General features: G+C 32.5%; 1 protein-coding gene across 1 annotated transcript; it reads right to left on the bottom strand.

The window, feature by feature from the left end:
- Positions 1-25: 25 nt before the first annotated feature.
- LOC111989441 (receptor-like protein 6) lies at positions 26-26,210 on the bottom strand. Its single transcript, XM_065770043.1, has 10 exons — positions 26,063-26,210; positions 19,799-19,922; positions 6,869-7,989; positions 4,439-6,778; positions 4,169-4,240; positions 3,964-4,079; positions 1,243-1,343; positions 947-1,002; positions 748-822; positions 26-371 (listed from the first exon to the last, which is right to left on the bottom strand). The coding sequence occupies exons 1-4, from the start codon at positions 26,208-26,210 to the stop codon at positions 4,881-4,883; spliced, it is 3,291 nt and encodes a 1,096-aa protein (XP_065626115.1). The 3' UTR covers positions 26-371; positions 748-822; positions 947-1,002; positions 1,243-1,343; positions 3,964-4,079; positions 4,169-4,240; positions 4,439-4,880.
- Positions 26,211-27,924: the final 1,714 nt, after the last annotated feature.

Raw genomic sequence — 27,924 nt, 5'->3', positions numbered from 1 at the left:
AAGCAAGAACTAATACAAATTCAAATAAATATGAACACAAACTATATGGTCCATTGTATTAAACATATACTTGCTTATAGCCTTATAGCCCATTTATAATCAATAATCGGATATGCCATGTGCTTTCCAATACATACAAAACATAAACTAGAATAATACTTTCAACTGTTTAGAACATGCAACATTCAAAACTAATTGATTTTGCTACTTGAGTAGACTTATGATCAAACTCATAGTAATCCCAATTATTTCAACTGCAAATCATCTTCCTTTGCCAACCACTCCCAAACTTGCAGCAACAAGCTTCTTAAGTAGTCTTATGATGATACTTATTATGCCCGGTTCTTTTCCCAGTAAGACATAGCACGAACCTATTAGATCCAAAACAATGGAATATCATAAACTCTACAAAACCAAAATCTCAACAAACAACTATCTAATTTTTTGGCCAAGAAAAGTGAGGTAAAGAAAATGTACAAGACGTAGCACAGATAAATATCCTTTTTCTTAAGGTTAAGCCTGCAGGTTACTATAATTTCTTCTCTTATCCAAAACAGTGGATATTAAAAAATCTATTAACATGATTGGTTGACACATGTCAAGAAGACCAAATATCATCTTTGGATTAATCAATCAAATTGTTGTCTTAATGTTTGAATTCAAAACTTGCACTTATTTTTAGCACTTCAAAATCTAGAAGCACTTTCAAAGACGCTTTTCTGAACATAACCAAAATGAGTTACCTACCCTATTAGCAATAGCAGAGTAACATCTTGATGACTTTGACATAAGTATAGTCTGTTGTAATAGCAGCTCTGCATTCTTAGTCAAACAGATAGCCAAATAAAGATTTGAAACAGTTAGTTTTACATAAAGAAGTAAATTCCTAATCATAAATGAAAGCTAATAGTAAAATTTTAGTACATGCCATAGCAGAGGAGCTTACTTGCTGCCTTATAATTTAACATGTCCCTGCAAGTGTTGAAGTTGAAACTAGGCACTCTAAAAAAGAAAAAAGAAAAAAAAAATGAAATATATATTGTTACTGTTGAATGGAAAGGAAAATTTGGCAAGTAGAGTATGTTATTTTGTGGTGATCCTCCCATTCATGGATATTCACTAGAACATCGCTAAAGCAAAAGATCCACAAAACAACATTTCTATGGTATTGCCTCAGAGGTTTTAAACTCTCATGAACACTTCAAACAACCTAAAAAGAAAAATGAAACAACAAAGCCAAACCTTTAGATTAACAAGACCTTCCTAGATTTTACCACATTTAGCATTACATGATTCGGCCTGCCTCGATAAATCTTAAGCATTTTGGTCTCTAAGAGTTGAACCTAAAACACATAAATTTGCTTCAACATTAAATTTAATATCATAACAATAGAATATATGTGTGTGTATATAAAAATAAAAATAATAATACCTATAAAAAAAATAATAATGATAATAAAAAAGACGAAAAAAAAAAAAAAAATCCCCCCCCCCCCCCCCAAAAAAAAGAAAAGAAAAGAAAAAAAGATATACACTTGCACAGCGTATAGAACTGTCTTTTAACACATAAAGGATATGAACCTTGATTGTTCCAAGACCTATCTCAAAAGTTGCAGTATCTTGCACTTTCTATCCAAATATAGAAGTTTGGTTTAAAAAAATGACAAAAGAAAAGACGGAAAATGCTGAAAACAGTAACCATGGGAGCAATGTGATCAATAAAAAGTGTTGGCCAAATTTTGCCCCTATTCATTTAATTGTGTCACTTTTGTCCTTCAACTTTTAAAATAGAGGTCCTTGAACTATTAATTATGTCAATTTCATCCCTCAACTTTCATAATCAAGTCAAATGTATCCTCAAAAGTTGTCTTCATTTGAAAGATGAGTAACAAAATTGATACAATCAAACGTGTAGGGAAGAAATTAAAACAACCAGATTATCAGAGGATTAGAAGAGAAGTTTGGCCAAAAAAGTGTTACTTTAGTGAGAACATTAAAGTTTGACTGCAAGGGAATTCAGTTTTGAGTGCATGCTATTTTCATAGTTTTTTTGGCAAGGTAGAAAATAAGAAAAATGGTCAAGGCCCAACGGGAATAGTAGATAATCATAAACTATTTTTCTTCAAATGAATGATTTTTTTTAAAGTAAACAAACTATACTAACAACAAAACACCAGCAGCTAAAAGCTGCAACACCTAAACAGAGCAATCAGAAAACTTTTTTTTTTTGAACCATACTTAAAAATAATTACAACATAAAACTATTCACTAAAAAATTCACTCTCTCCACAAACTCAACCTGAGCATTGTTTCTTCTGATCAAAAGCAGGATAGCATCCTCAGACTTGACATTGCCGATAAATACAACGGCATTTTTTTGAAACCAAATTTAATAAAATACTACAGATTAACCAGGTCTGCATATGGTTCTTTTAAAACTTTTACCCTTCAACCTATCCATACCCTACAGAACCACTTATGCAAGCTATATAATTGGGATTTTATTAGACTTTAACTTTCTCTTGTAGACTCTTTAATAAAGGATACTCAAGCAACGACTGGTGATTCCTACTCCCAAATTTAATAATCAACTGATAATGACACGTCACTTTGATCATTTTAACAGCCTATCTCAAGTGGAAAATTTCTCTAAGAAAAAAAAGAAAGGGATGAATGAATGAGTTTATCAATGAAACAAACCATACAATAAGCAAACACCAGCAGAAGACACAAAACACGAAGCTGCACCTAAACTTAAAAAGAATCAAACTTGCAGAGCAAGCATAAAACTAAGAAAGAATTTTTTTCTCTTGAAAAACTCAAACCAGGCCTTTATACCTCCTCAGACTTGACATTGCCAATGAATACACAAGCATTTCTTTTAAGCAAAAACAATAACCCACTACAGACCTAGCAAGTTTTCTTATATTGCTTTTAAAACATTTTCCTTCCACTTTTCTTTACCCCACATAACTACTTTCAAAACATTTACCTTGGATTTAATTAGACATCATGACTTGCTCCCATAACCTCTTTGGAAAATGATACTCAAAGCAAAGAACAAGTGCTCTCAAGACAGGTCTTGCAGAAGACACAACATGTCACCTTGATAGCCCCATTTTAACAAATTGTCTCGAGTGGAAAGTCTATTTCTCAAAGCAAGTCAGCAACTAACGGAATGCTATGAATACAATATGAATGCTGGATTAATTTCCACAACTTCATTTCAGAACATTTGGTCTTCATTTACTGCCAAGCTGATTTCCTAGAGAATTGCAAAGTTTAGTAGATTAAATAAAGTTTAGCAGCTTCTTCTTAATGTGATTAATCTCACTACATCCTACTCACAACATGTTTCAAGGCATAGATCTTTTAATACATTAATCACAAGGGAAAATGGGACGCACCTTGAAATCAAACATGGAAGAAAACTAACCTTTTGCAAAACAATTATTGCTAAAAGGGAAAAAGAATGAAAAATAAAAAAAGACAAAGTGAAACCAGGAAAGTTTCCACTATAACTGTATATAGTGAAACTATACAGCAAAAAAAAAAAGAAAAAGAATACAGTGAGATACTTTATTTATACCTTCACTCCACATTCATATATGAAAACTTGAAGATCTTAAATAAGAGAATAAATCATATCAAGTCTACACCTACAAGTTGACTTGCAGCTCACCAAATTTCTATATACAATCTCAAAATCATCCTAAATCTTCAATCAAATTGAATTCACATTTTTTTGTTTTTTAGTTGAAAAGTGACAAAACTGACATTCAACATAGATAGCAAGTGTATAATTAAAAACCAGCATAAATTCCACAACATTGAAATATTAAGAAATGCATTCACCAAAGAATTAAAAAATGGACATGAAAAGCAAAAGCAAAATTTAAATATATATAAGGATATGGTACCAAACCCAACAATAAAAATAAGAAAGAGAGAACGAGGCCTTACTGTCTACACAAAGGTCTTGAACTATTCAAGAGCACAAAGGTTATTGATATGTTTTGAAACATCAGAGGCATCAACCTTGCATGTTACTGGGCATTTGATGCTAAAAAAAGCAGAAACTATGCACCCAAAGAAAACAAATCAGATCAATAAAATACAAAAATTATTATAATAAATTTTTTTTGATAAGTAAGAATTATTATAATACCTGAAAACTAGAATGCAAGTGGAAAGGAATCTTGGGCCTACCAATTATTTCAATAGTGACAACACCAACCAGCTGCATTAAAAAAAAATATATATATATATATAAATAAATAAATGAATAAATCAAATACTTATTTTATAAATAATAATTACAAAGCTCAACAGCTTGATTTCCCTATGAATGAGCCTTTACATTTAGAGAGAGAGAGAGAGAGAGAGAGAGAAGAAAGTGAAAAAGGCACACAAAGATGTAAGTAAAGAAGGAGGATACCTTGGCAAAGAATGGTATCCCATGTCATTGGGGACCATGAAAGAAGGGTGATATTCTCCTAATCACCATTATGTGTTGTTTCCATTGTTTGAAAAATGAAGAAGAGAGTGAATGAGAAGCTTCATCCAAATTCTGACACATGGAAAGAGTTGGAGGAGATCTCCATTTTTTCTACTGGGCTTCGCTGTCTGAATCAGATTCAGAGTATGTTTCTTTTTTGCCATTGGAGTCAAATTCCAGTATGTCCCTAATTTCCTCCATGGTTAAAAAAATTCCATGATTTGGAAATGAAAAAAGCTGCGACATATGCATTCTACATGGACTCCCAACCATTTTACGAAATCGAACTCATTTCCACGAATTACAACATTGTACAACATGACTTTGGAATCTTCTTGAAAAAAAAAATCTAGCAAAACTACCCACAAATTATTTTGACCAGTTATTTTCTTCCACCATGTCTGTAGGCATTATTCTTCAGCCTTCTCAGCATGATATGTTGCTCTAATATGACCATCCTCACAATCCACTTTGGTTTTCCAAATTTAAACATAAGATATCCCATCAATGTTCCAAATATTACTCCACATCCATAACCTATCGATACAGCTTGCCAACCAAACCCATTTTCAGACTCTAAATTGTCTTCTTTTAGTAAGGTCGATGGTGGTGGTTGCTTTGTCTCGTTGTTGCATGTTCTTGACAACGGAAATCCACATAATCCCAAATTTTCCATGTATGAATCATTATCAAATGTATTGAACTGCTTTCCTAAAGGTATACGTCCTGTAAGTTGGTTATGTGATAGATCTAAAACTTCAAGCCATGATAGCTCTGCCAATTGCATGGGAATCTCGCCACTGAGCTTGTTAAAAGAGAGATCTAACCATTCAAGATTGGTCAAATTTCCAAACGATGAAGGAATACAACCTGTAAGGTTATTGTGAGAAAAGTTGAGCCCCTTGAGTGATTTAAGCCTTCCAAGTATCTTTGGCATCTCCCCTATGAATCTATTGTTTGAAAAGTCAATGGTTGTGAAGACAGTTTGGATTCTTACCAACTCAATATACAACCCTTTCATCATCACATTCAAAGAATCCTGATAATAATTCTCTCCCATATATTTCAATCCAACTTCACTTTCATCCACACTCATCATGGCTTTCAAATATTTGAAATATTTTCTTGGCAAAGAACCATTAAACTTATTGTTGGAGATGTCTATGATTCGCAAATTTGGGAAAGGAAATTTGGTTTTAGGATTGCCTATACTACCTTGAAATCTGTTTGATCTTAAGACAAGAACCTGCAATTCGGGAAGACTTTCCAACCAATAAGGGAAGGCTCCATTTATCTTATTGTTTCCAAGATCTAGAACTTCCAAGTTCCTACAATTTGCTAACGATCGTGGCAATTGCCCTTTTAACTGATTGCCATTAAGATTAATATTCCTAAAATTATTTCCCTTACCAAATGTGGTTGGAATGGTACCACGAAGGTTATTCATTCGCAAATCCAACACTGAGAGGTAAATAAAATGTGCCAAACACTTAGGAATCATGCCACTAAAGTTGTTATGAGACAAGTCTAGAACTTCAAGGGCACTTGCATTACAAATTAAAAAAGGGATTTCTCCAGATAAATTGTTATTGGAGACAAAGAAATATCCAAGGTTATGAAAATTTAATGTGGGAATTGGTCCTTGAAGCAAGTTGGCCCGAAGATCAACATATGATAATGAATTTCTCCCCACATCCCTGAACCATCTTGGAACTTGACCATAAATTCTGTTATTGGAAAGGTCTAAGGATTCTAAATTTGTTGTTGTTTTTAAGAAAATTGGGAATTCACTAATGTTGGAAGAAGACAAGTTCAACTGCAGAAGATTGGGCAAGGTAAAAGTTACATTGTTGATGCTAAGTAAGTTATGTGAAAGATCAAGATATTGGAGATTTTTGAGCTTTGAAAACATTTCAAACTCTAACATAATACTCAATTTATTTGATGAGAGATATAGATCAGTAAGGTTCACAAGTCTAGAAATTGACCTAGGTATGGAGCCCTGTAGCTTATTATAACCCAAATCAAGAGTCTCCAATGAATTGTACTTAAATTCACCAATCTCACCAATAAATTCATTATGATCAAGTCTTAACGTCTCCAAAGATGGCAAATTGAACAACCAAGATGGCAGTGTTCCATTTAGGGAATTTGAACTTAAATAGAGCACAATTAGATTCAAACCACTTACGTGACTAGGAAGGGGACCAACAAGTTGATTGCCGTCAAGGAATAACGTTGAGAGATTGGGCAAGTTCAATAGTGACAACGGCAGTAAACCTGTTGAAATATTCACCAATAATTAGAAATTGTTAGTTCATGCGTATGCCAAAAACACCTAAAATTTAAAAAGTGGTAATAGAATCTCACCGGTGAATCTATTATATGACAAATCCAAATAAGTAATTTGTGTGAAGTTCCCAAGTGATGCCGGAATTGGCCCAGTAAAATTGTTGCTTGATAGAATCAGATGAGTAATTTGAGTGAGGCTTCCTAGTGAGGTTGGAATTGACCCAGTAAAATTGCAACTACAGAGATTCAATTTCTTCAAGGACTTTAGACTACCTATAAAATCAGGTAATTCTCCCGAAAAGCTTATGAAAGAGAGATCTAAGAACTGCAGGGAACTACTGCTGTTGCAATTAGAGTTTGGAAGAGAACCTTCAAGATAATAATTATACCCTAGATCAAGGGTTTGTATACTCGGAAGGCAGAGGATGTTATATTCGAGTTTTCCCCGCAAGTCACAGTCATGGAGACTAAGAGTTGTCAAAGAGGAGGACAGATTCATCAAAGAATTAGGTCTAATTGAGGACATATTTGTGTCATCCAGAAGAAGTTCCCTTAACAGAGTTAGGTTATCAACGACTCTTTTCCAAACTGGTGTTTCGATGATTAATGGATTATTGTAAGAAAGATCGAGTGAAACAAGCGAAGACAACTGGGAGATTTCATATGGGATTTTGCCAGAAAAACCAGAATTAGAGAGGTTAAGATGAGTCAAAGTCTTAAAGTTGCCAAACTCAGAAGGAATTAGGGAGGGATAGAAGTCATTACCAGCAAGATTCAAGGACCTGAGATGGCGAAGAAGGAAGAGGGAACTGTTGGAAGGAAAGGAGCCATTAAGCCAACTGCAACTAAGGTCAAGACCAATAACATGGCGGGTCGCATTGTCACACTCGACACCATCCCAACTACAGCAGTCCTTATGCTCCTTCCAAGAGGCTGTCTTTGGATACGAATTATCACATATTTGAATATTTGATCTATAAGGACCAGAAAATGAATTGGTTACATCAAGAGGAGGAGAAGCGGATCTGTCAAGAGACAGAGAGTTATTAAAATGGAGTAGAGCAGAGCATGGTGAGTTTGAAGACAAGGAAGAAGAAAAAGAGGATGGAAAGAGCAAGGAGAGTAGACGGAAGAAGAAGAAGAGTTGATACTTCAAAGTTAAACAACAAATACCTATTTTGATAAGATGGGATGATACCCTTCAGCCTTCAAGGAAGCAAAAGAGTGAATATAGGCGAGTGCGGCGTGTGGGATAGAACGAATATTATGAACATTTATATCGTGCTACCAAGTCAACCCAAGTCTTCTACTTTTCTTTCAGTTTTATTTTTAAAAATTCAATCACAGTAATTGAGTTATATGCGAAACTACATGGCTTTATTTATTTTTAATTCTTCTTTCAGTTTTTTTTTTTTTTTTTTTTATTTATTTATTTATTTAAGGAAAGATATAACTTTATTGTATATTCAAAAATAATATAATATTGCGGATAATAATAACAATAACTTTTGCAAAATAGACAAGGCATCATATCTCTATGAAAAGCAGGATCAATCAAGCTGTGATTTCAACCATTGAGATTGATCAATTGGGGTTTTTTCATAGAGATGATGCCTCGGCTGCAAATTCCACCGAGTCATAGATATTCTTCTGAATAGTGCATCAATTCTCTTTTTTTTCGAAATTAAAATGTGTTCTTTTTAATTGTTTGATTAGTTAAATGATACATTGCTCAAATCATCTTTTAAATATTTTCCAAAAGCTTAGGATGTTCCACCACTAATTAACTCTATTCTTGTAACTGAATTTGGCTAGTTTTTTGCTTTTTCCTTAAATGCAAGTATATTCTTCTCAAAAAAAAAAATTCCCAAAGCATTATAAATTTTATAAATTTTGAAAATATAATAAAAAAATTATTTTTTTTTAGAAACAAACACACATACACACAAGCTTAGGATGTGGGAAATGAGTTTTAGCACAAAAGCACACCACAACTCTACTCAAAAGTCATAGTAATTTCTAAGACTCCCTTTACTAAAAAATAAGACTCCCTTTATTGTGGAGGTGTACAACCACATAATAATGCTACCCACATAATAAGTAGACATTTTTATACATAAATATTACTTAAATAATATTTAATTTTTATTCAAAAAGTAAGATTTCTTTCTTAAATACACAAATACTAAAAAGAGAAGGAAAAATTTTGTGAAAACTTTAGAGTATTTGTTTAAAAAATAAAGTGGACTTAAGCATGTAATTGTGTTTAGACTTCAATCTATAAAGTTTGGTTTCACAAGCGACAAATTTTTTTTCTCATCTCTAAAGTCTTTACCTTTTGTAAGTGGGAATCCTTTTAACTATTTGATTAGTTAAACGACATTTGTCTCCTTTGTTGGTAGGAAAAGTCATTGCAATATAAGAGCAAAAGGTTGTGAATATTTGAATGAGAAAGAAAAAAGATGAGTTGAAATGGGAATGTTAGTTGGTAAGAGATGACGGGTACTTGATGTGAGTAATTATATGAAAAAAGGAAACAAAGTTGAGTCAACACATGCAAATAGAGCTTCTTCTTCTTCTTTTTTTCTTTTTTTTTTTCTTTTTTGAGAAGAAGAAAATAGAGAATCTAAAAACTTAAGAGTAATTCCTGAAAATGTTGCACATTGCAGTAAATTTGTCATATATTTTTTTTAATAAAAGGAAATTGAAAAATAAAGGAGAAAAAAAATTATCATTCAAAATATTACTAATAATATTGCTAAAAGACTTGTAACTTGAATAATATTACAACTTGAAAAAAAATCATAACTTTAATAATATTGCTAAAAGACTTGACTCAAGTGGGTTGAAAGGTCTTTAGGCACAATAGTATGAAAAATGAAATTCATGCAAATTTAATAATTATCATTCATGCACAAATTGAAAGGTCTTCTTCCACGAAGTTTCCAAGGTGCAGGTCTTCCACAGGACCACAAGTCTCCCAAATCAATAATCAAACAAAAAGGAATGTAAATCAAGCAATGTAAAAAGAAGCAAAACAAACATAATAGTATAATACATAGATGACATGTGACAAACGAGAGAGTCTAAAACTTAAAAATTAAAGATCTCAGGGAAATCTACATTTTATTGTTCGTAACACTAATTTTCCTTTGAAACTTTGAACTGAAGAATGTCACCATGATTCTAATTGGAGCAGGAGTCTTTGGCTCTTTGCAGTCAATTCCTTTTTCGTTGGCTTAAATTTTCTTCCACCTTGAGAGCACGCAAATTGACTTAGCACCTTTGCCTTTTTGACCAGGTCGACATGTTGTACAAATACGCAATCCTCATTCAAAAAAATCATATAAAAATCACCAAATTAGAGTTTTAAATTATAATTAAATTTTGAAAAGAAGTCTAGGCACAATTGCAAAAAAAATTCCATGTAACTAAGTCATTGGACCCCTTTTTCCTTGGTATAAATAGGAGGGTCCCAATGGGATGAGGGGGCGAACAATTTTCTCTCCAGAACATTTATTGTAGGAACATAAAAGTTTTCCATTGTAGACTTTTCACGCTTAAAGAACATGACTTGCCAACTAATCAAATTGGAGTTTTTAGTACCTACAGCAATTTCACAACATCAAGAACAAACCCCAATGTATACAATTTCAAATTCTATAGTCTTCAGTTACATCAAATGAGTGTTTAATTTTTCTCACAAAGTATTAAATAGTAAAGCTTCGGGGCCATAGTCTCAACTACAACTCTCAATCATATTAGACTTGGATGACACCTTTCCACAACGTATCATTATGAGATGTAGAAAAAATTTGGAGTGTACACAACGTTTAGTGTGGATGGGAAGAAATTTCATCCTATTCCAATTGGTTAAGTCAGTAAGAGACCTATTCCAATTTAATGATCCTGGAATTATGTATACAAGTAATAATCAATGAAACTTCCACCTAAAATAAGTCGGACTTTTGGCAAGAGAGAAAATTGATGTCTAGACAAATCAAGCTAAGGCCAACCAAAATAGACCATATTCTTAATTTCTTATCTTGATTTGTTCCATGTACAAGACTTACTGTCAATGCTTGGTGTATAAAAGTTGAAAACTTGAAAAAATGAAGTCCATCCTCTGAAAGCTTGAGAAAAAATTTATTTAAACCAACACAATATAGAAATTATAAAGGAATCAAAGAAAAATTGTCAAAAATATTAAAAATTTAATCTGTGCTTAAATTCTTATAAGGATGTCTACCTTCGTTTCTTTTGGCTATTATGTCTTTACTAAATCTAAATCAAACCACAAAAAACATATAAAAATCACCAAATTAGAGTTTTAAATTATAATTAAAATTTTAAAAGAAATCTAGGCACAATTGCACAAAAATTCCATGTAATTAAGTCACACTCAGGAATATTGGACCCTTTCTCCTTGGTATAAATAGAGGGGTCCCAATGGGATGAGGAGGCTAATAATTTTCTCTCCAAAACATTTATCGTAGGAACATAAAAGTTTTCCATTGCAGACTTTTCATTCTTAAAGTTGAAAGCTTGAAAAAATGAAGTCCTTCCTCTGAAAGCTTGAGAAAAAATTTATTTAAACCAACACAATATAGAAATTGTAAAGGAATCAAAGAAAAATTGTGAAGAATATTAAAAATTTAGACTCTGCTTAAATTCTTATAAGGATGTCTACCTTTGTTTCTTTTGGCTAATATGTCTTTACTAAATCAAAATCAAACCACAAAAATCATATAAAAATCACCAAATTGGAGTTTTAAATTATAATTAAAATTTTAAAAGAAATCTAGGCACAATTGCACAAAAATTCCATGTAACTAAGTCACACTCAGGAATATTGGACTCTTTCTCCTTGGTATAAATAGGGGGGTCCCAATGGGATGAGGAGGCTAACAATTTTCTCTCCAAAACATTTATCGTAGGAACATAAAAGTTTTCCGTTGTAGACTTTTCACGCTTAAAGAACATGACTTGCCAACTAATCAAACTAGAGTTTTTAATACCTACAGTAATTTCACAACATCAAGAACAAACCCTAATGTATACAGTGTCAAATTCCATAGTCTCCAGTTACATCAAATGAGTGTTTAATTTTTCTCGCAAAGTATTGAATAGTAAAGCTTATGGGCCATAGTCTCAACTACAACTCTTAATCATGTTGGACTTGGATGACATATTTCCACAACATATCGTTATGAGATGCAGAAAAAATTTGGAGTGTACACCATGTTTAGTGTGTATGGGAAGAAATTTCATCCTATTCCAATTAGTTAGGTCAGTAAGGGACCTATTCCGATTTAATGATCCTAGAATTATGTATACAAGTAATAATCAATGAAACTTCCACCTAAAATAAGTCGGACTTTTGGCAAGAGAGAAAATTGATGTCTAAACAAATCAAGCTAAGGCCAACCAAAATGGACCGTATTCCTAATTTCTTATCTTGATTTGTTCCATGTACAAGACTTATCGTCAATGCTTGGTGTATAAAAGTTGAAAGCTTGAAAAAATGAAGTTCATCCTCTGAAAGCTTAAGAAAAAATTCATTTAAACCAACACAATATAGAAATTATAAAGGAATCAAAGAAAAATTGTGAAAAATATTGAAAATTTAATCTGTTCTTAAATTCTTATAAGGATGTCTACCTTCGTTTCTTTTGGCTAATACGTCTTTACTAAATCAAAATCAAACCACAAAAATCATATAAAAATCACCAAATTAGAGTTTTAAATTATAATTAAAATTTTAAAAGAAATCTAGGCACAATTGCACAAAAATTCCATGTAACTAAGTCACACTCAGGAATATTGGACCATTTTTCCTTGGTATAAATAGGGGGTCCCAATGGGATGAGGAGGCTAACAATTTTCTCTCCAAAATATTTATCGTAGGAACATAAAAATTTTCCATTGTAGACTTTTCACGCTTAAAGAACATGACTTGCCAACTAATCAAACTAGAGTTTTTAATACCTACAGCAATTTCACAACATCAAGAACAAACCTCAATGTATACAGTGTCAAATTTTGTAGTCTCCAGTTACATCAAATGAGTGCTTAATTTTTTTCGCAAAGTATTGAATAGTAAAGCTTCGGGGCCATAGTCTCAACTACAACTCTCAATCATGTTGGACTTAGATGACACCTTTCCACAACGTATCATTATGGGATGTAGAAAAAATTTGGAGTGTACACAACGTTTAGTGTGGATGGGAAGAAATTTCACCCTATTCCAATTGGTTAGGTCAGTAAGGGACCTATTCCGATTTAATGATCCTAGAATTATGTATACAAGTAATAATCAAGGAAACTTCCGCCTAAAATAAGTCAGACTTTTGGCAAGAGAGAAAATTAATGTCTAGACAAAACAAGCTAAGGCCGACTAAAATGGACCATATTCTTAATTTCTTATCTTGATTTGTTCCATGTACAAGACTTATCATCAATGCTTGGTGTATAAAAGTTGAACATCTTAACTGAAGTCTGTCCTCTGAAAACATGAAAAAATGAAGTCCATCCTCTAAAAACTTGAGAAAAAATTCATTTAAACCAACACAATATAGAAATTATAAAAGAATCAAAGAAAAATTGTCAAAAACATTGAAAATTTAATCTGTGTTTGAATTCTTATAAGGATGAACACAATAGCAATAGCCTTTTTTTATAAAATAAATAAGAATAAAAATATATAAATCTATGCTTATTTTGTACGTATGATAAAGTCCTATCACAAAATTTTTTGAGACTCATGCTAATTAGTGATTAGCAGAAACCTCATGCTGGAGTGCATGAAGTCTTGTCAAGTGACACTCTAATTTTGTATTTAATATTTTTTTTTACCCCTTTCATTGAGTTTTTTTTTTTTTATTGTTACCCAAAAGTTTACTTTAACTTATTTTATTGTTATCTCATTAGTCTCTCATTAATTGTCTAAGCTTACACCACACTTTTCTCTCTTCTTCATGTCTTTTAGCATACCCACTATTTTAATATTTTAAAAAAGAAAAAAAAATAATTAAGAACTAATAGTAATAACTAACCAGATAAGTTCCTAAAGAGAGATAGAGAGACACAAAAATGTAGTGAATTGTTAAATAAAACGCATTGTTTCACTACATATTACCAAAATAAAAGACTTGAGACCGACAAAAAAATTGAAATAAAGAGAGAGAAATCTATTGGCCTTCCACCACCATCAAGACGCTAAAACTACGAGTATTTTTTTTTCTTTTTAAATTAGGGGATTAAATATGATTTAGGTTTGGGTAATTTGGTTGGATAGTTTTTGTTTTGAGTATATAAATAAAGAGAATATTTAGTACGCAATATAAAACCATATTCTACCATGATTTTAAATAATCTATAAGATACATGCATACACATTTGCCCATACCATGTATTAATGTCGCACTATCGAAGACAGTGAGAAAGTTGAACATACTTTCATTTCATAGTATAAAATATGCGAACACAATACAAATTAATTGATTTTCATTAGGGATGGTAATTTTTGCCCGACCCGCGGGTACCCGGCCCGGCCTGACCCTAATGGGTTGGGTTTTACCCGGTCCGATTAGGAATAGGGTCGGGTATGGGTTTAAAAAAAAAAAAAACCCCGAAGCGGGTCCAGGTCGGGTCCGAGTTTTATTAAAAAAACCTGAGACCCGACCCGGTAAAAACCTGGTACAAAGAAATTACTAAAATACCCTATATATATTTATACCTAAAATCTAATCCTAATCCCCCATTTCCCCTTCACTCTTTAGCAGCAGCCTCCCTCCCTCTCAATCCAATAGTCCCACACTCCCTCACCCTCACTCTATCTGAAACCACCACTGTGAACACCACCAAAATTTAGATGGCAAGACATTCAACAGTCAACAACCCACATTAGCCCGGTTCGAACATACCCAAAAGAAAAAAAAACACCACCGCCTCACCCTCCCTCACTCCGACCCTCACTCCGACACGACGACCCTCACCATCGTCACAAACCCCACCCTCACTCCGACACGGCAACACTCCCTCACGCCTCCCTCCCTCAGTCCCTCTCCCTCAGCTCACGCCGTTGACTCTTCCCGTCGAGCTGTCGCCGTTTTTCTTCAGGTCTGAGCTGTCGCCGTTTTTTGGGTTTAGCTTATATTTTTTTTGTGTTGAAACATCGTAGCTATAACGCTCCATAGGTGTTGAAGATTTGGAATTGGAAGCCATTGTCACACAGAGACACACACACAGAGAGGGAGAGAGAGAGCACTTGATTAATTAGATGCTAGTTGAGTTTTTGGGCTTCGGATTTAGTTATGTTGTTTAGGGAAAAGGCCTGGGACATTCTTATATTTAGTTACTTTGTTTTCATGTTTACCAAATTTTGATTTCAATAATTGATGTATGTAAACACACACACACACACACGGGTATTAAAGGAAAAAAGAAATGAAAAACTAATATTATAAGAAAGAAAGGGTTGATGAATTTCAATTGATGGATAGAAGAAGCATATGGATATGGGGATTTTTTTTTTTTTTGTAAACTTATTTTCTTTTATTTCTCTTTTTTTTTTTTTTTTTTTTTGTAAACTTATTTTTTTTAATTTCTCTGCTCAAAGCTCCCTCATTTATTTTCTTGTCCGTGGGCTTGTCAATTGAAAAATGTGATTTCAATTGATGAATTAGAATATGCAGGCTTAATGTAGGCAAAATCTGGGCTTGAATTAAAATCTGGGCTTAAAATTTTTATTTTTTTGGTTGGGCCACGAATTGGGCCCAATTCCTAAACGGGGCCTAGCTGGGGCGGGTCCGGGCTCCTGAAAAAAGCCCGGTACCCTAAACAGGCCGGGTCCGGACCATAGGTCTTGCCCCGCGGGTCGGGTCCGGGTATGGAAAAACCCGGCCTGAACCCGACCCGTTGCCATTCCTAGGTTTGAGTCATAAAATTCACAAATCCACTTAACTCAAATCGACTCACTTATATTTAATATATATTTAAAATTAAAAATATATATATATATATTTTATATATATTTAAAAATATATTATACAATTTATTTATTTATTTTTTTGTCCCCCTTCCTAAATAAAACCTAAACTCTAAGTTCTCCTCATATAGTTTGTGTTGGTTTGGTGTTATGCTCATGATTATTTAGTTATAAATTTACTCTTATTTATGGTAGTGTTGTTTTAATGCTAAATTTAATAACAATAATATTAATTAAAAAAAATTGTCCAACTCATGAGTTCAACCCAACCAAATCCAACCCATGCACACCCCTAATTGAAACACCAATCACTTTAATAAAAGGTCTCGTGTGATTGGTTGGGAAGCCCATACATACATACATACATACATACATATATATATATATATATATATATATTTTTTTTTTTAAGAGGGAGGCCCATGTTTTTGGTCTTATAATTTTTTGCAATGCTGCTCCTCTTTGTCTCTCCTCACTCTTCACATGTATTTTATACCTTTTTTATAAAAAATAAAAAATAGTTTTTGTAAATCCGTTCCTTTTATTCTCAATCCCAAACTCCTAACGGCGTTAACTTGATTGTTCCCTCTTTATAACACATACATTTTTTTCTTCTCTAAAGTCTAAAGCACCTTCTAGCATATTCAGGATCCATGAAAGTAGTCTAAAAAAAACAAACAGCTAGATTATTTATATTTTCCCTCTTAAACCATATTCAAGCCAACTTGTACTAAAAGGGAAAAAAAATAACAATCAAAGAAAGAAGATTTGAAGCAAGATAAAAACTAATATTGTATGTCTTATTTTAAGTAAATTGTATTTTTCACCATAGCGGCTTCAAGAATTTTTTTTTAGGGTAATCATTAACAAACTTCAATTCTACTATTTGAACAAAAAACGTATCACTCGGACCACAGAAAGAGCAACTATAATATTATATTATAGAAAATAATATATAATATTAAAGAAATCAACCCTTCATGGGCTATGGGGTGATGGGTTTTTTGGTTGGGCAAGATGTAAAATCAGAAATTTTATGTTCAATTTACTACACATTTTTTTCTAAGTTTAAAAAAATTCTCTTTTCTATCCTTTGGAATCGTCTAAACAAGACTTCTCAAAAATAAAATATCTTTACAATCTTAAAAGTTTAAAAGAGATCTACAGAGAACTCAATAATGCCTGTAAATCTGTTCATTTCTCCCCTAAACTAGTGAAAGAATTATTTTTTATTCATGAACTTTTGAAAAAAAAAATTCATAGCATACTTATACGGGCAGTGTAACCAAATATTTATGCAAATGTCACAGCCAACAAGAAAATACATGACTAACAAGGTTTACTTTGAGCTGAAAAGTCACTATCATTCTTTAACACATGAAAATCATTCCCACGTCATACCACTTGTGGTCAACGTTTTTGCCCATTGATTGCGTTGTGGACGAGTTCGCACTTTAAAAATATGACTCATGCCTTAGGGTGGTGCTATGAAAGTAGCCTAAAAAAAAAAAACAAACAGCTAGATTATTTATATTTTCCCTCTTAAACCATATTCAAGCCAACTTGTACTAAAAGGGAAAAAAAATAACAAACAAAGAAAGAAGATTTGAAGCAAGATAAAAACTAATAGTGTATGTCTTATTTTAAGTAAATTGTATTTTTCACCATAGCGGCTTCAAGAATTTTTTTTAGGGTAATCATTAACAAACTTCAATTCTACTATTTGAACAAAAAACGTATCACTCGGACCACAGAAAGAGCAACTATAATATTATGTTATAGAAAATAATATATAATATTATAGAAATCAACCCTTCATGGGCTATGGGGTGATGGGTTTTTTGGTTGGACAAGATGTAAAATCAGAAATTTTATGTTCAATTTACTACACATTTTTTTCTAAATTTTAAAAAATTCTCTTTTCTATCCTTTGGAATCGTCTAAACAAGACTTCTCAAAAATAAAATATCTTTACAATCTTGAAATTTTAAAAGAGATCTACAGAGAACTCAATAATGCCTGTAAATCTGTTCATTTCTCCCTCTAAACTAGTGAAAGACTTATCTTTTATTCATGAACTTTGGAAAAAAAAAAAAAATTCATAGCATACTTATACGTGCAGTGTAACCAAATAATTTATGCAAATGTCACAGCCAACAAGAAAAAACATGACTAACAAGGTTTACTTTGAGCTGAAAAGTCACTATCATTCTTTAACACATGAAAATCATTCCCACGTCATACCACTTGTGGTCAACGTTTTTGCCCATTGATTGCGTTGTGGACGAGTTCGCACTTTAAAAATATGACTCATGCCTTAGGGTGGTGCCATGTTTAGAACTCATGACAACTTCCCTCTTTAAAATTATTTATTACCATTTAGGATATTCTCCACTCATTTAAATTCTACGTGTAGCATGGGATGGTTTGAGTTATAGTGGGACTTTCTACAACTCAAATTTATAACTCCTGGATTGATAGATATGATGGATTATAAGTATTTTCTACCACTAAGTCATACTTTCGGGTGGTATTCTCTTTTTAAGATTAAGTTACGGTATCGAGCTACTAGGCATTATTGCCTTAGGGAGTTAAAAACTTAAGAATGTGCTCACAATTATATGACTTGCAGTTTGAAGACCCTAGAGAGAAATTTGAATCCCTTCATACAATACCCGAAATAAATAAAAGTTACTAAAATAATAATCATTAAGTGAAAATTTCTCCTCCAATCAACCAACGAAAGGAGCAATTTAGTCACCCTAACCTTTGTGGAATGAAAAAGTCAAATTAGAATATCAAATGGGTCATTTTGATTTTGACCCAAAAGTTTTAAAGGTTACTTTTTTTATTTTCGTTGCGTTTGTAAGTGCAAATTTTAGCATACACTTGGTGTGGGATTATGATTGATTCAAGCAAAGCATTAAATGATCGACCTTGATATAAAAAGATGCAGAAGCTAGGTTCGAGTTTGTATCAAGCTCACTTAATTTTTGAACTTGTGTTTGTTAAAAATTCAATAATTAGAAGTTTTTTTTTTTTTTTTTTAAATAAAAAAAATGATAAAATTTAGATCTATAGCATCCGCTCCATGAATATTGCTCTTTACCATCAAGCTTATAAGATACCAATTGTTTTTTGTGTAAGCAAAAGTTCGAAACCTAGATCTCTTATTCAAGAGACAAAAAATTTTACCAATTGAACTAATTGTAACTCATATATATATATATATATATTATTGGAACCCACATATAAACCTTGAATTAGAATGAATGGAATGGAACCATTGATTTAGAATTTAGATACAATGGAAAAGAAATTAATGAAAAAATTGGTTGTTTGGACAATTCTCTCTACCTAGTAATAGAGGAGGAGGGATCAAAGGAGCTTCCTGGACCTAACCACGGCTAACTTCATGTCATGGGAATGCCATGAGAATGTAGAAACATATTATCAAGACCCACTGGAAAATGGATCCCAATTCGCAAATAATGTGAACAAGCCCTTAAGGACACATTAGATTAGACATCCCTTTGAACAGGGATGGAACTATGCTTGGACCAGGGAGGGCAATGGCTCCCCCTGGCCCAATGAGAAAAAGCAAAATATATAATATATAAAACTTGTTTTTTAATTTTCATACTCTATTTTTGTTCAATACTTCCATCCTTTCACAAAAAGTATACTTTCTTCATTCAAAATTTCATTAAATTTTTTTTTTTTTCGGGGTTTTTGTTTGGATTTTAAATGATTTATTAAATTTATCTTAAAACATTAGCATAGGATAATTGCAACTTAAGTGTTTGATGAAGTTCCCCAAAGAAGCTTGGGATAAAAAAATAATACACACACACACATATATATATATATATGTACTTATATATTCTTTTATAAGTTGCTTGGATAAAACACATGGTTGTCTTTGGGTTATAACAAATTTTTTAAGCATTTGGGTTTGAGTGTATCTCGCCTCCCCTTGTTCGAAATCCTAGCTCCATCTCTGCCTTTGAATCACCCACCTTGACAATATAGCCGACATCTCTGTATCTATCCAGGCATAAGCAGCAAGAATATCCCAAAGTTTTGACAAATTTTCCTGCTCGTAAAGCACCAATGTCCTATCAGTCCACACCACATCTAAACCTGACATTGATAATAGACCAACCAGAAAAGGTCAAGACATCAACAAATAAATCTTTTCAAGTATAAAATAAATTTTTGAGTATAAACATGCTCTTATAACTAAATATAGCATTAATGCTAGGAGAAAGGTAGGGTGTTCTTTTTGTAAGACTTCCATAAAATTGATTCAAAAACTTTATTGAGACCCCTAAGGAATTATGTATTCCGGTATTCGTTCATGCAAGAAAAACTAAATTGAGCTCATATTTGTACCATCTATGATCTATCTCAAGGCAAGGGTGATTAATTTATAAATGACATAGGCTTTAGCCGCAACTCAGGAAAGGAGCATTATCATTTATGACATAGCGAAGAATATATAATATATACACACACATATAGATTATAGAGTATTGATATTATAAGTGCATGTGCCATGAATTTAAAGATGTCTAAGTCACATAAATATATATATATATATATATTATATAGAAATTTTATAGAAAATCAATCAGATATGTTATGGAGCAGATGTTATAGAAATTTTATTGACTGAATGGTCAGATGACAAGATCGATGAGATCATTGAGTTGAATGACTAGAAAATTCAATAACATTTTTGATTGAAAATTTGTACATATAGAGACTTCTTTGTTCTTTTCAACTTCTGCTCATATGTCAAATACAATATATTATTGCCTATCCTAATGAATTTACAAATGCACTTTGTTCATGTAACTATTTTAGAAGTGTGTAATCTAATGAGTGACTGTTAGTGACACCGCAGCAGACAACGGCACACTAGATTTATGACTAAATAAGATAATGGGTATCCAAAAAATTCAAAAGGTTATCTAAAAATCCAAATATATATGTTTCAATATAAAAAGTAAAAAATAAAAAATCTATAAAAAAAATACCTTGATTTGAAGCGGGTCTTTGGAACACAAGTGCATTGAAGGTAGAAAGAATTAGCAGGAGTTCTAGGGTCTCTCTACATTTCCAAAAACACAGAAGCTCAAAACAATTTCTTTGCTTTCAAACCCAAAAAAAGAACAAAAGAAAAACACCAGGTGCTGGAATCCATTGAAAGATGACCAAAATCCCAGTAAAAGAATTGTCTCAGATGCCTTTGAGGATGTTTCAAAGGGGTCCCAAGCGGCGGAAAAAGTATTGACCCAAATAATAACCAAGTAAATAAAATAACTCAATGTATAGACAAAGTATAATCATTTCTTGTCTGGTTACTGTATCTTTGTTTTTGTTCTTGTTTTTATTACATTTCATTTTATTAATTTTTTTTACTTTTTTTAATTTATTTTAAAAAATAATTCAATAGTTGGGAGATAGAGGATTTTTTTTTTTTTTTTTTTTATGGGTGGAAGATGGAAAATTTGATGCTTATTACTAAATATATAATATATTTTAAATATATATTAAATATGGGTGAGTCGGGTCGGGCTTGGTGGGTTTGTAATTTTATGACTCAAACCCAACCCGACCCGCTATAAAAAAAAATTTTGTAACCCAACCCAACCCAACCCACCAAGCCTTAAAAACTGACCCAACCCCGCGGGTCGGGTTGGGTTTGGCGGGTCGGTGAATTTTCTGCACACCCTTAATACAGGTTAATTTAGTCGTGCTGTTGTCTACACTTGCAACTGTTGGATAGTAGTTAGGTTTGATTATTTTGTAATGGGCATTATTTTTGTAAAGAGTTTTTATTTGTAACTTTGAGCATTGTGTTTGTGTTTTGTCACGGATTGCCAAATGGGGAGTTTGTTAAGTTCTAAATACTTAGGAACTAAAATATTAGAACTCTAATTTGTATTGTTGGCAAACCATGATCAAAACAGGTTGTTAGTCTTTTTTTAGACTTGCTCAAAGTATGTCTTTTATGTAAAGTTGTAATCGAGTTAACTGCAGAATTGAGTGTACAATTCTGATTGGCTCGATCGATCAAGAATTAGACTAGATCGATCGAAAGTCGAGCAGAATGTTTTTTCTGCAGAATTTCCAACTCAGCCCTAAGCCCATATAACGTGTAGGGTTTTATGTTTTGCCCTAGGTATAAAAGGGAAACCCTAGCCACATTTTTGAGGTTGCTCTATTTGCTGTGTGTGTGAATCTCTTGTGAGATCTGAGATGTGGTTGCCTTCACACATGCTTAGGATTATCAAGAAGAAGATTTCATTGAGAGCTTGATGATCATTCAATTGCTGCACTAAAGAGCTTAAAGGCGGGAGTGCTTGTACTTGCTGGAGAATCCAAGAAAGAAGGAATCTATGGTCTCGGAGCTTGCGCGTGGTTGTGTCAGTAAGTTTTCTACATAAAGTAGCAATAAGATGTTAGTGGTCTAAGTCGCTATTGTACAAACTTCGATTCTTTCATAATGGATTCAGTTTTACCTTGAGGATAGCTAGGTTAAATCCTCCCCAGGTTTTTTACCGGTTTGGTTTTCCTGGGTTATCATATCGTGTGTTCTTTATTTTCCGCACTTTACATGATATGATTGTTTTGTGTTAACCTAAAATTGTTTAATCTGACTAAGTAATCACTTGACTAATTAACTAGGTTAATTTAATTATGTTTTAAGAGGTCTAAAAACAAACATTGTGTGTTATTTTGAAATTGTATATGTTAAGAATGATTTAAAAACTATATTTTTTAGAAAGTATTCATTATATGATGTATGTTTTGTATTGACAATATTGTGATAAAGAAAGAATGTTTTCAAGTGGTCAGCTAGACAGTCTACAACCTTTGCCAACACAAGGTTAAGTGTTGTCCTACGGCCAAAGTAGTGTTATTGTGGTGTGGTGTAATGCTATCGTTTGCTTTTCAGAGCTAGCGTTATCGTTTACTCTTTGGAGCTAGTGTTGCCTCTTTGAGGTTAGTGTTATTGTTTCCCACGGGAATCACTCATCGAATGTTTAGCAGTTTATATCTTTGTCTGACTAATGTTTTCCATATCAAACTATTGTTTTATTGTTATTGACCTTTATAAGTGGAAAAGTTGTTATTGTTAGCGTATTTTGGCTAACTAAAGCGGTTACTAATTTATTTACTGATTATAGTGTTATAGTTAAATGTTTTCTTTCTAATAGTTTTATAGAATATATTATATTACTGTTAAAACTATTTGTAAATGTTTTATAAAGATTATATTTCGTTAATGATACTATTGTTTTGTTTTGAAACATCCTAATGTTATGTACTCTCTTATTAAGCTTCTAACTCACCCCCTTTTCTCCACCCTTTCAGATTAGAGCGGTGGAATATCTTTTGGTGGGAGATCATTGGAGCAATAGATTAAAGACTTCTTTTGGAGCTATGTTAGTTGATGCACTATTTTATTATGTTTTCTTATGATAATGAGTTTAGTATTCTTGAAACTGTTTGGAATTGTATTTGGAGACTTTATTGTTAAAATTTTAGTTTGATAGATTTTATAAGAAAGACTTGATGGTTTGATTCTTATTTGTGGATATTTAATTACGCTCTGTTCCATTATAGCAAACTAGCTTGTAACCCCATGCATATGCATAGATATATTTAAAAGATACACATTAAGATGCATAGTATAATTCTTACATATATAATTTAAATATTATTAATAGTCATTCTTATATATATATATATATATATATATTTTAACTCTTTAAAAAGTCTTGCAAGAATGTTATTAGGTAGAAAATGTAAATTCTCCATTTTTAAAATATTTTTATGTTCATTAGTTCTAGACTCTTTGGCTTTTGTACATAATAACTCACTTGAATGGATATTTATGATATGGTCCCCACATTTGATTCCAAAATTAAGAAATCAAACCCTCTCTAAAAATAAATAATTTAGGACACATGACGCAAAATTGAACTTTAATTGTAGAATCTAATTGGATTTTTTTAAAACTTTACCTATATATATATATATATGAATTATAAATTTGAATTGTTTTTAGTTATATATCAATAAAAAAAACTTATAAATATAAAATCATTCAAACTCTCTATTCCTTTGATTTTATATATAGTGTTAGATATATGATTATGCTTTTTTATAATTTATTTATATTGGACACCTCGTTTTCTACACTAAATTAACTCATTTGGCAAAAAAATTAAAATTTTTTGAATAGATGGTGTGGGGGGAGAAAAACCCAACCCAACTTATTTGGGCCCAAGGCCCTAAATGAGGATCGCTCTTCGTCCGAGGAGGTGAGGCCTTCAGTCAGGCCCACTACAAAGAGGGATGCCTTGAGGTGAGCACGTATACCATCCGAGGAGATGCTCCTGGTCCGAGTTGTCCTGCATCCTCGGATCCGAAGAGATTTGACTCAACACGAGCAGGGAAGTTTCAAGTGATCTATTTGACAGGTGTCAAGAGGGAAAGGAATCTCGGATACACATAAAGATAACGGGAACAGAGAAATAGTAAGGGGACACACTTCGACCACCACATTTAATGCATAGCACCTACCTTCCTGGCCGCATTTATGTGGATAAGACCCCTGAACAGTGCATTCTCAGCTACCGCCACTCACATAAGGCTAAAAGTGGGGTGATGGGACATACACTCAAGTGGGTGCCTGGATGACGAACAAGTGGACGGAGGAGATGGAAGATGGCAGTGCTATATAAAGGAAGGGTGCCTCTGATAGTGTGGGGAGGAAGAAAAAAAAAAAAAAAGAGAAAAAGAGAGATATTAGAGGGTTGTAGCTCCAGGAATTGTAACCCCAGATTATGAATGAAAAACATCTCTTCGGAGAGAGTACTCATATTAGTCCGAGAGCACATTAATTCAACTTCTCTCATTGGTGTTGCTGTTTAATACTGTTATTTTCATTATTTGCCTAGCCCTTTCGCCCACTCTCTACAAAATTTATTGTTTTGGGCTCAGTGGGCTCCGAATCCATACCTCCTTGGGCTTGGGCCGTAAAAATAACCCTACAGATGGAATATATATATATATAGAGAGAGAGAGAGAGAGAGAGAGAGAGAGAGAGAGATGACTTATAAACTTGAATTGTTTTTAGTTCTATAAAAAAAAGGTTCATAAATATAAAATCATTCAAAAATTATGTTTTATATGGTTTACTTATATTGGACTCCTCATTTTTTACACTAAATTAACTCATTTGAACAAAAATTAAAAAACTTAGATTAAATAGGACACATGTCGCAAAATTGAACTTTAATTGAAATCCAATTTTTACATTGAATTAACTAACTTGGCACAAAAATTTTAAACTTAGATTAAATGGGACACGTGGCGCAAAATTAGACTCTAATTAAATTCCAATTTGAAATCTAATTAGATTTTTTCTCAGTTTTACATATTATTATTATTATTATATATAGATGTTGATTATTTATAAAACAAGTCGTGGATCTAAATTCTTGGTATGGGTGTGTGTGTGTGTGTGTGTGTGTTTAAAAGCCAAAGGCCCAAAGCCAAGTTTTTATTATTTTTTCTCTCTCTCTCTCTCTCCTTTTCGTCGTGTTTTGTGCGTTATGTAATCCCCCACGTGAACTCTTCAGTTCATTTTATTTAAAAAAAAAAATTTTGGAAATTTTTTTTTAAAAAAAATCTTAATGCAGTCTCACCTATCAATTATTATTATTATTATTATTATTATTATTATTATTTGTCTATGAGGCTATCAACTGTTTTCTTTCTTCCTTCTCAAAAAAAAAAAAAAAAAAACTGTTTTCTTTCTTCTTCTTTTTTTTTTTACTTTTTTTTTTTAAAGAATATAATGGAGAATTTTTTTTGTTTTTTGCTAGAATATGATGAGTTTTTTATTTAAGTGCTGTTATTTTTTTTAACGAGCTAATTTTGGGTTAATATATTGGGATTGGAAGTTTGGAACTAGAATACGAGAATATTGTTGTTGAGTAGATAAACACCTTAGAGAGCTTCTTTGAATAACTAATATAACATATAAAGGGACTCTTTAGCCCAAAAGGCCTAAGCCCAATGAGTATATGCTTAATTATGTTATATTAACCACTAATTCTTCTTATCTTTATTCAATATGGAACTTCACTCACACGTGTAACCCAACAATCTTCCCCTCATGTATGAGTCTAATGCTCCTTTGTTGGGCCTTTTCCAAGATCATTTGTGTGGGCTTTATGGGCTTGCTTGGTGCAATATACCGTCCCCACTCCAACTACGAAAGGGACCCGCCCTGAACCATTTGCGAAAAGGCTTCAAGTACACACACCCCATTCTCGCTCCAACTGCGAAAGGAACCTTGATAACCTTGCCACTTTTGCCCCGCACGCCCATGAGTTCTGATACCATTTGTTAGGGAGATAAATACCTTGGGGAGCTTTCTTGAGTAATTAATATAACATATAGAGACACACTTTAATCCAAAAGGCCTAAGCCTAATGAGTATGTGTTCAATTATGTTATATATATATATATAAATATTTTATACAAGATAGAAATTCTACTCTAGCCTAATTTAAGTGTATATGTGTGTGAAACTCCTTCCTGGAGACTTGAACTCTGACCATTACCCCCCACCACACCCCACAAGCACTTATACTTGTGGAGTGACTATCGCACCAAGGGTATGCGGTGGTTCAATTATGTTATATTAATCACTCATTTTTCTTATCTTTATTCAATGTGGGACTTCACTTACATTTGTAACTCAACAATTTTTGTTATTTAATTTTAGGCAAAAACACCAATTTGATCCCTATATTTTAGGGTCATTGTCAATTTAGTCCATATATTTTGGTAGCAATCAATTCAGTCCCTGTTATTTTTAATTTGCAGTCAATTTAGTCATGTCGTTTATTCGCTAATGAAAAATACTTATGTGACTGACAGATTGCACAATTGGCATACTTAAAGCTTTCATGGCTAATAAAATAATAATAAAATATTTTAATTGCTCTTTAAAAATTCCACATCAACCTCATAAAAATCCATGTGAGAAAACAAATTTGAATTGCTAATTTTAAAGAAAAATATAAAAAGAAAAAAAATCAATTTAGCAATTTCTTTTTTCTTTCAGTTTCTTAGCTGCCAAACACTTCTAAAACCATTGTGCCAAACACTTCCAATCCCAAACCCAAACCCAAACCCAAACCCAGACCCAAACTCAAACCCACATAGAATCCGAAATAAGGAAGGAAACAAATCCACAGTGATAGTACAAGGTCATAAACTCAAAATGCATAATATGATTAACCTTCACATTACCTGGCTTTTCTAGTCAAGAACTTCTCTCATACTAAAGCAAATGATAATATGATTCACTACATTAGATAGATAATTATTTAGATCTTGGAAATATTTTTTAGGATTGCATATAAGAAATATTTCAAAGTGATTTATCTATATAAAATTGTCATAATGTCATCCCTCTTTGGCTTTGCCTCTCTAAGTATAAGAAACCAGGTGACAATCAGGGCAAAACACAGCAACAACTCTCACCCTTTGTTGCAGAAACATTTTTAAACCAATAATCATGATAGAATATAAGATTTTCATATATAGCTGCTTCCAACTCGCTAGTGAATCAAGATAGTACTCCTTTCGTCCATTCATAATGCATTATTATCTTTGTAAAATGTCTCGGTTTCTTTCTACCGTTGAAGATTAACAAAAGAGTTACGAGTTACAATTAACGAAAGAATTTAAAATGACATTAAGATCTTGCAACATGATGTGTCATGCCATTTCACTCACATTAAGTCATAGTTTGATTAATTAGGCAAATGAAAGATCCCAGCAAATTAAAAAACTAGCAGACAACATAAATCAGTCAAGTAAGCACGTGAACGATTGAACAAAAACAAAAACAAAATAAAACTGTTAAAGAGTACTGGCTCCAAACATGTTCGACATATAATTTTATTAGAGAATTGAAATGTCAAGATCGTATGAGAAGGGTTGTACTTTTAAATTGAAGCATTTTTGGAAAAGAGGACATATCCATTTCTACTAGAAATTCATGCCCAAGAAGATGAAACTGGAAATTTTCAATTCCATAAGTTAT

The sequence above is a fragment of the Quercus suber genome, unplaced genomic scaffold (genome assembly GCF_002906115.3).
Source record: "Quercus suber isolate HL8 unplaced genomic scaffold, Cork oak 2.0 scaffold_167, whole genome shotgun sequence".
In the NCBI taxonomy this organism is placed as follows: domain Eukaryota; kingdom Viridiplantae; phylum Streptophyta; class Magnoliopsida; order Fagales; family Fagaceae; genus Quercus; species Quercus suber.
The sequence above is the reverse complement of the archived record's forward strand: the minus strand, read 5'-3'. Positions and strand labels throughout refer to the sequence as shown.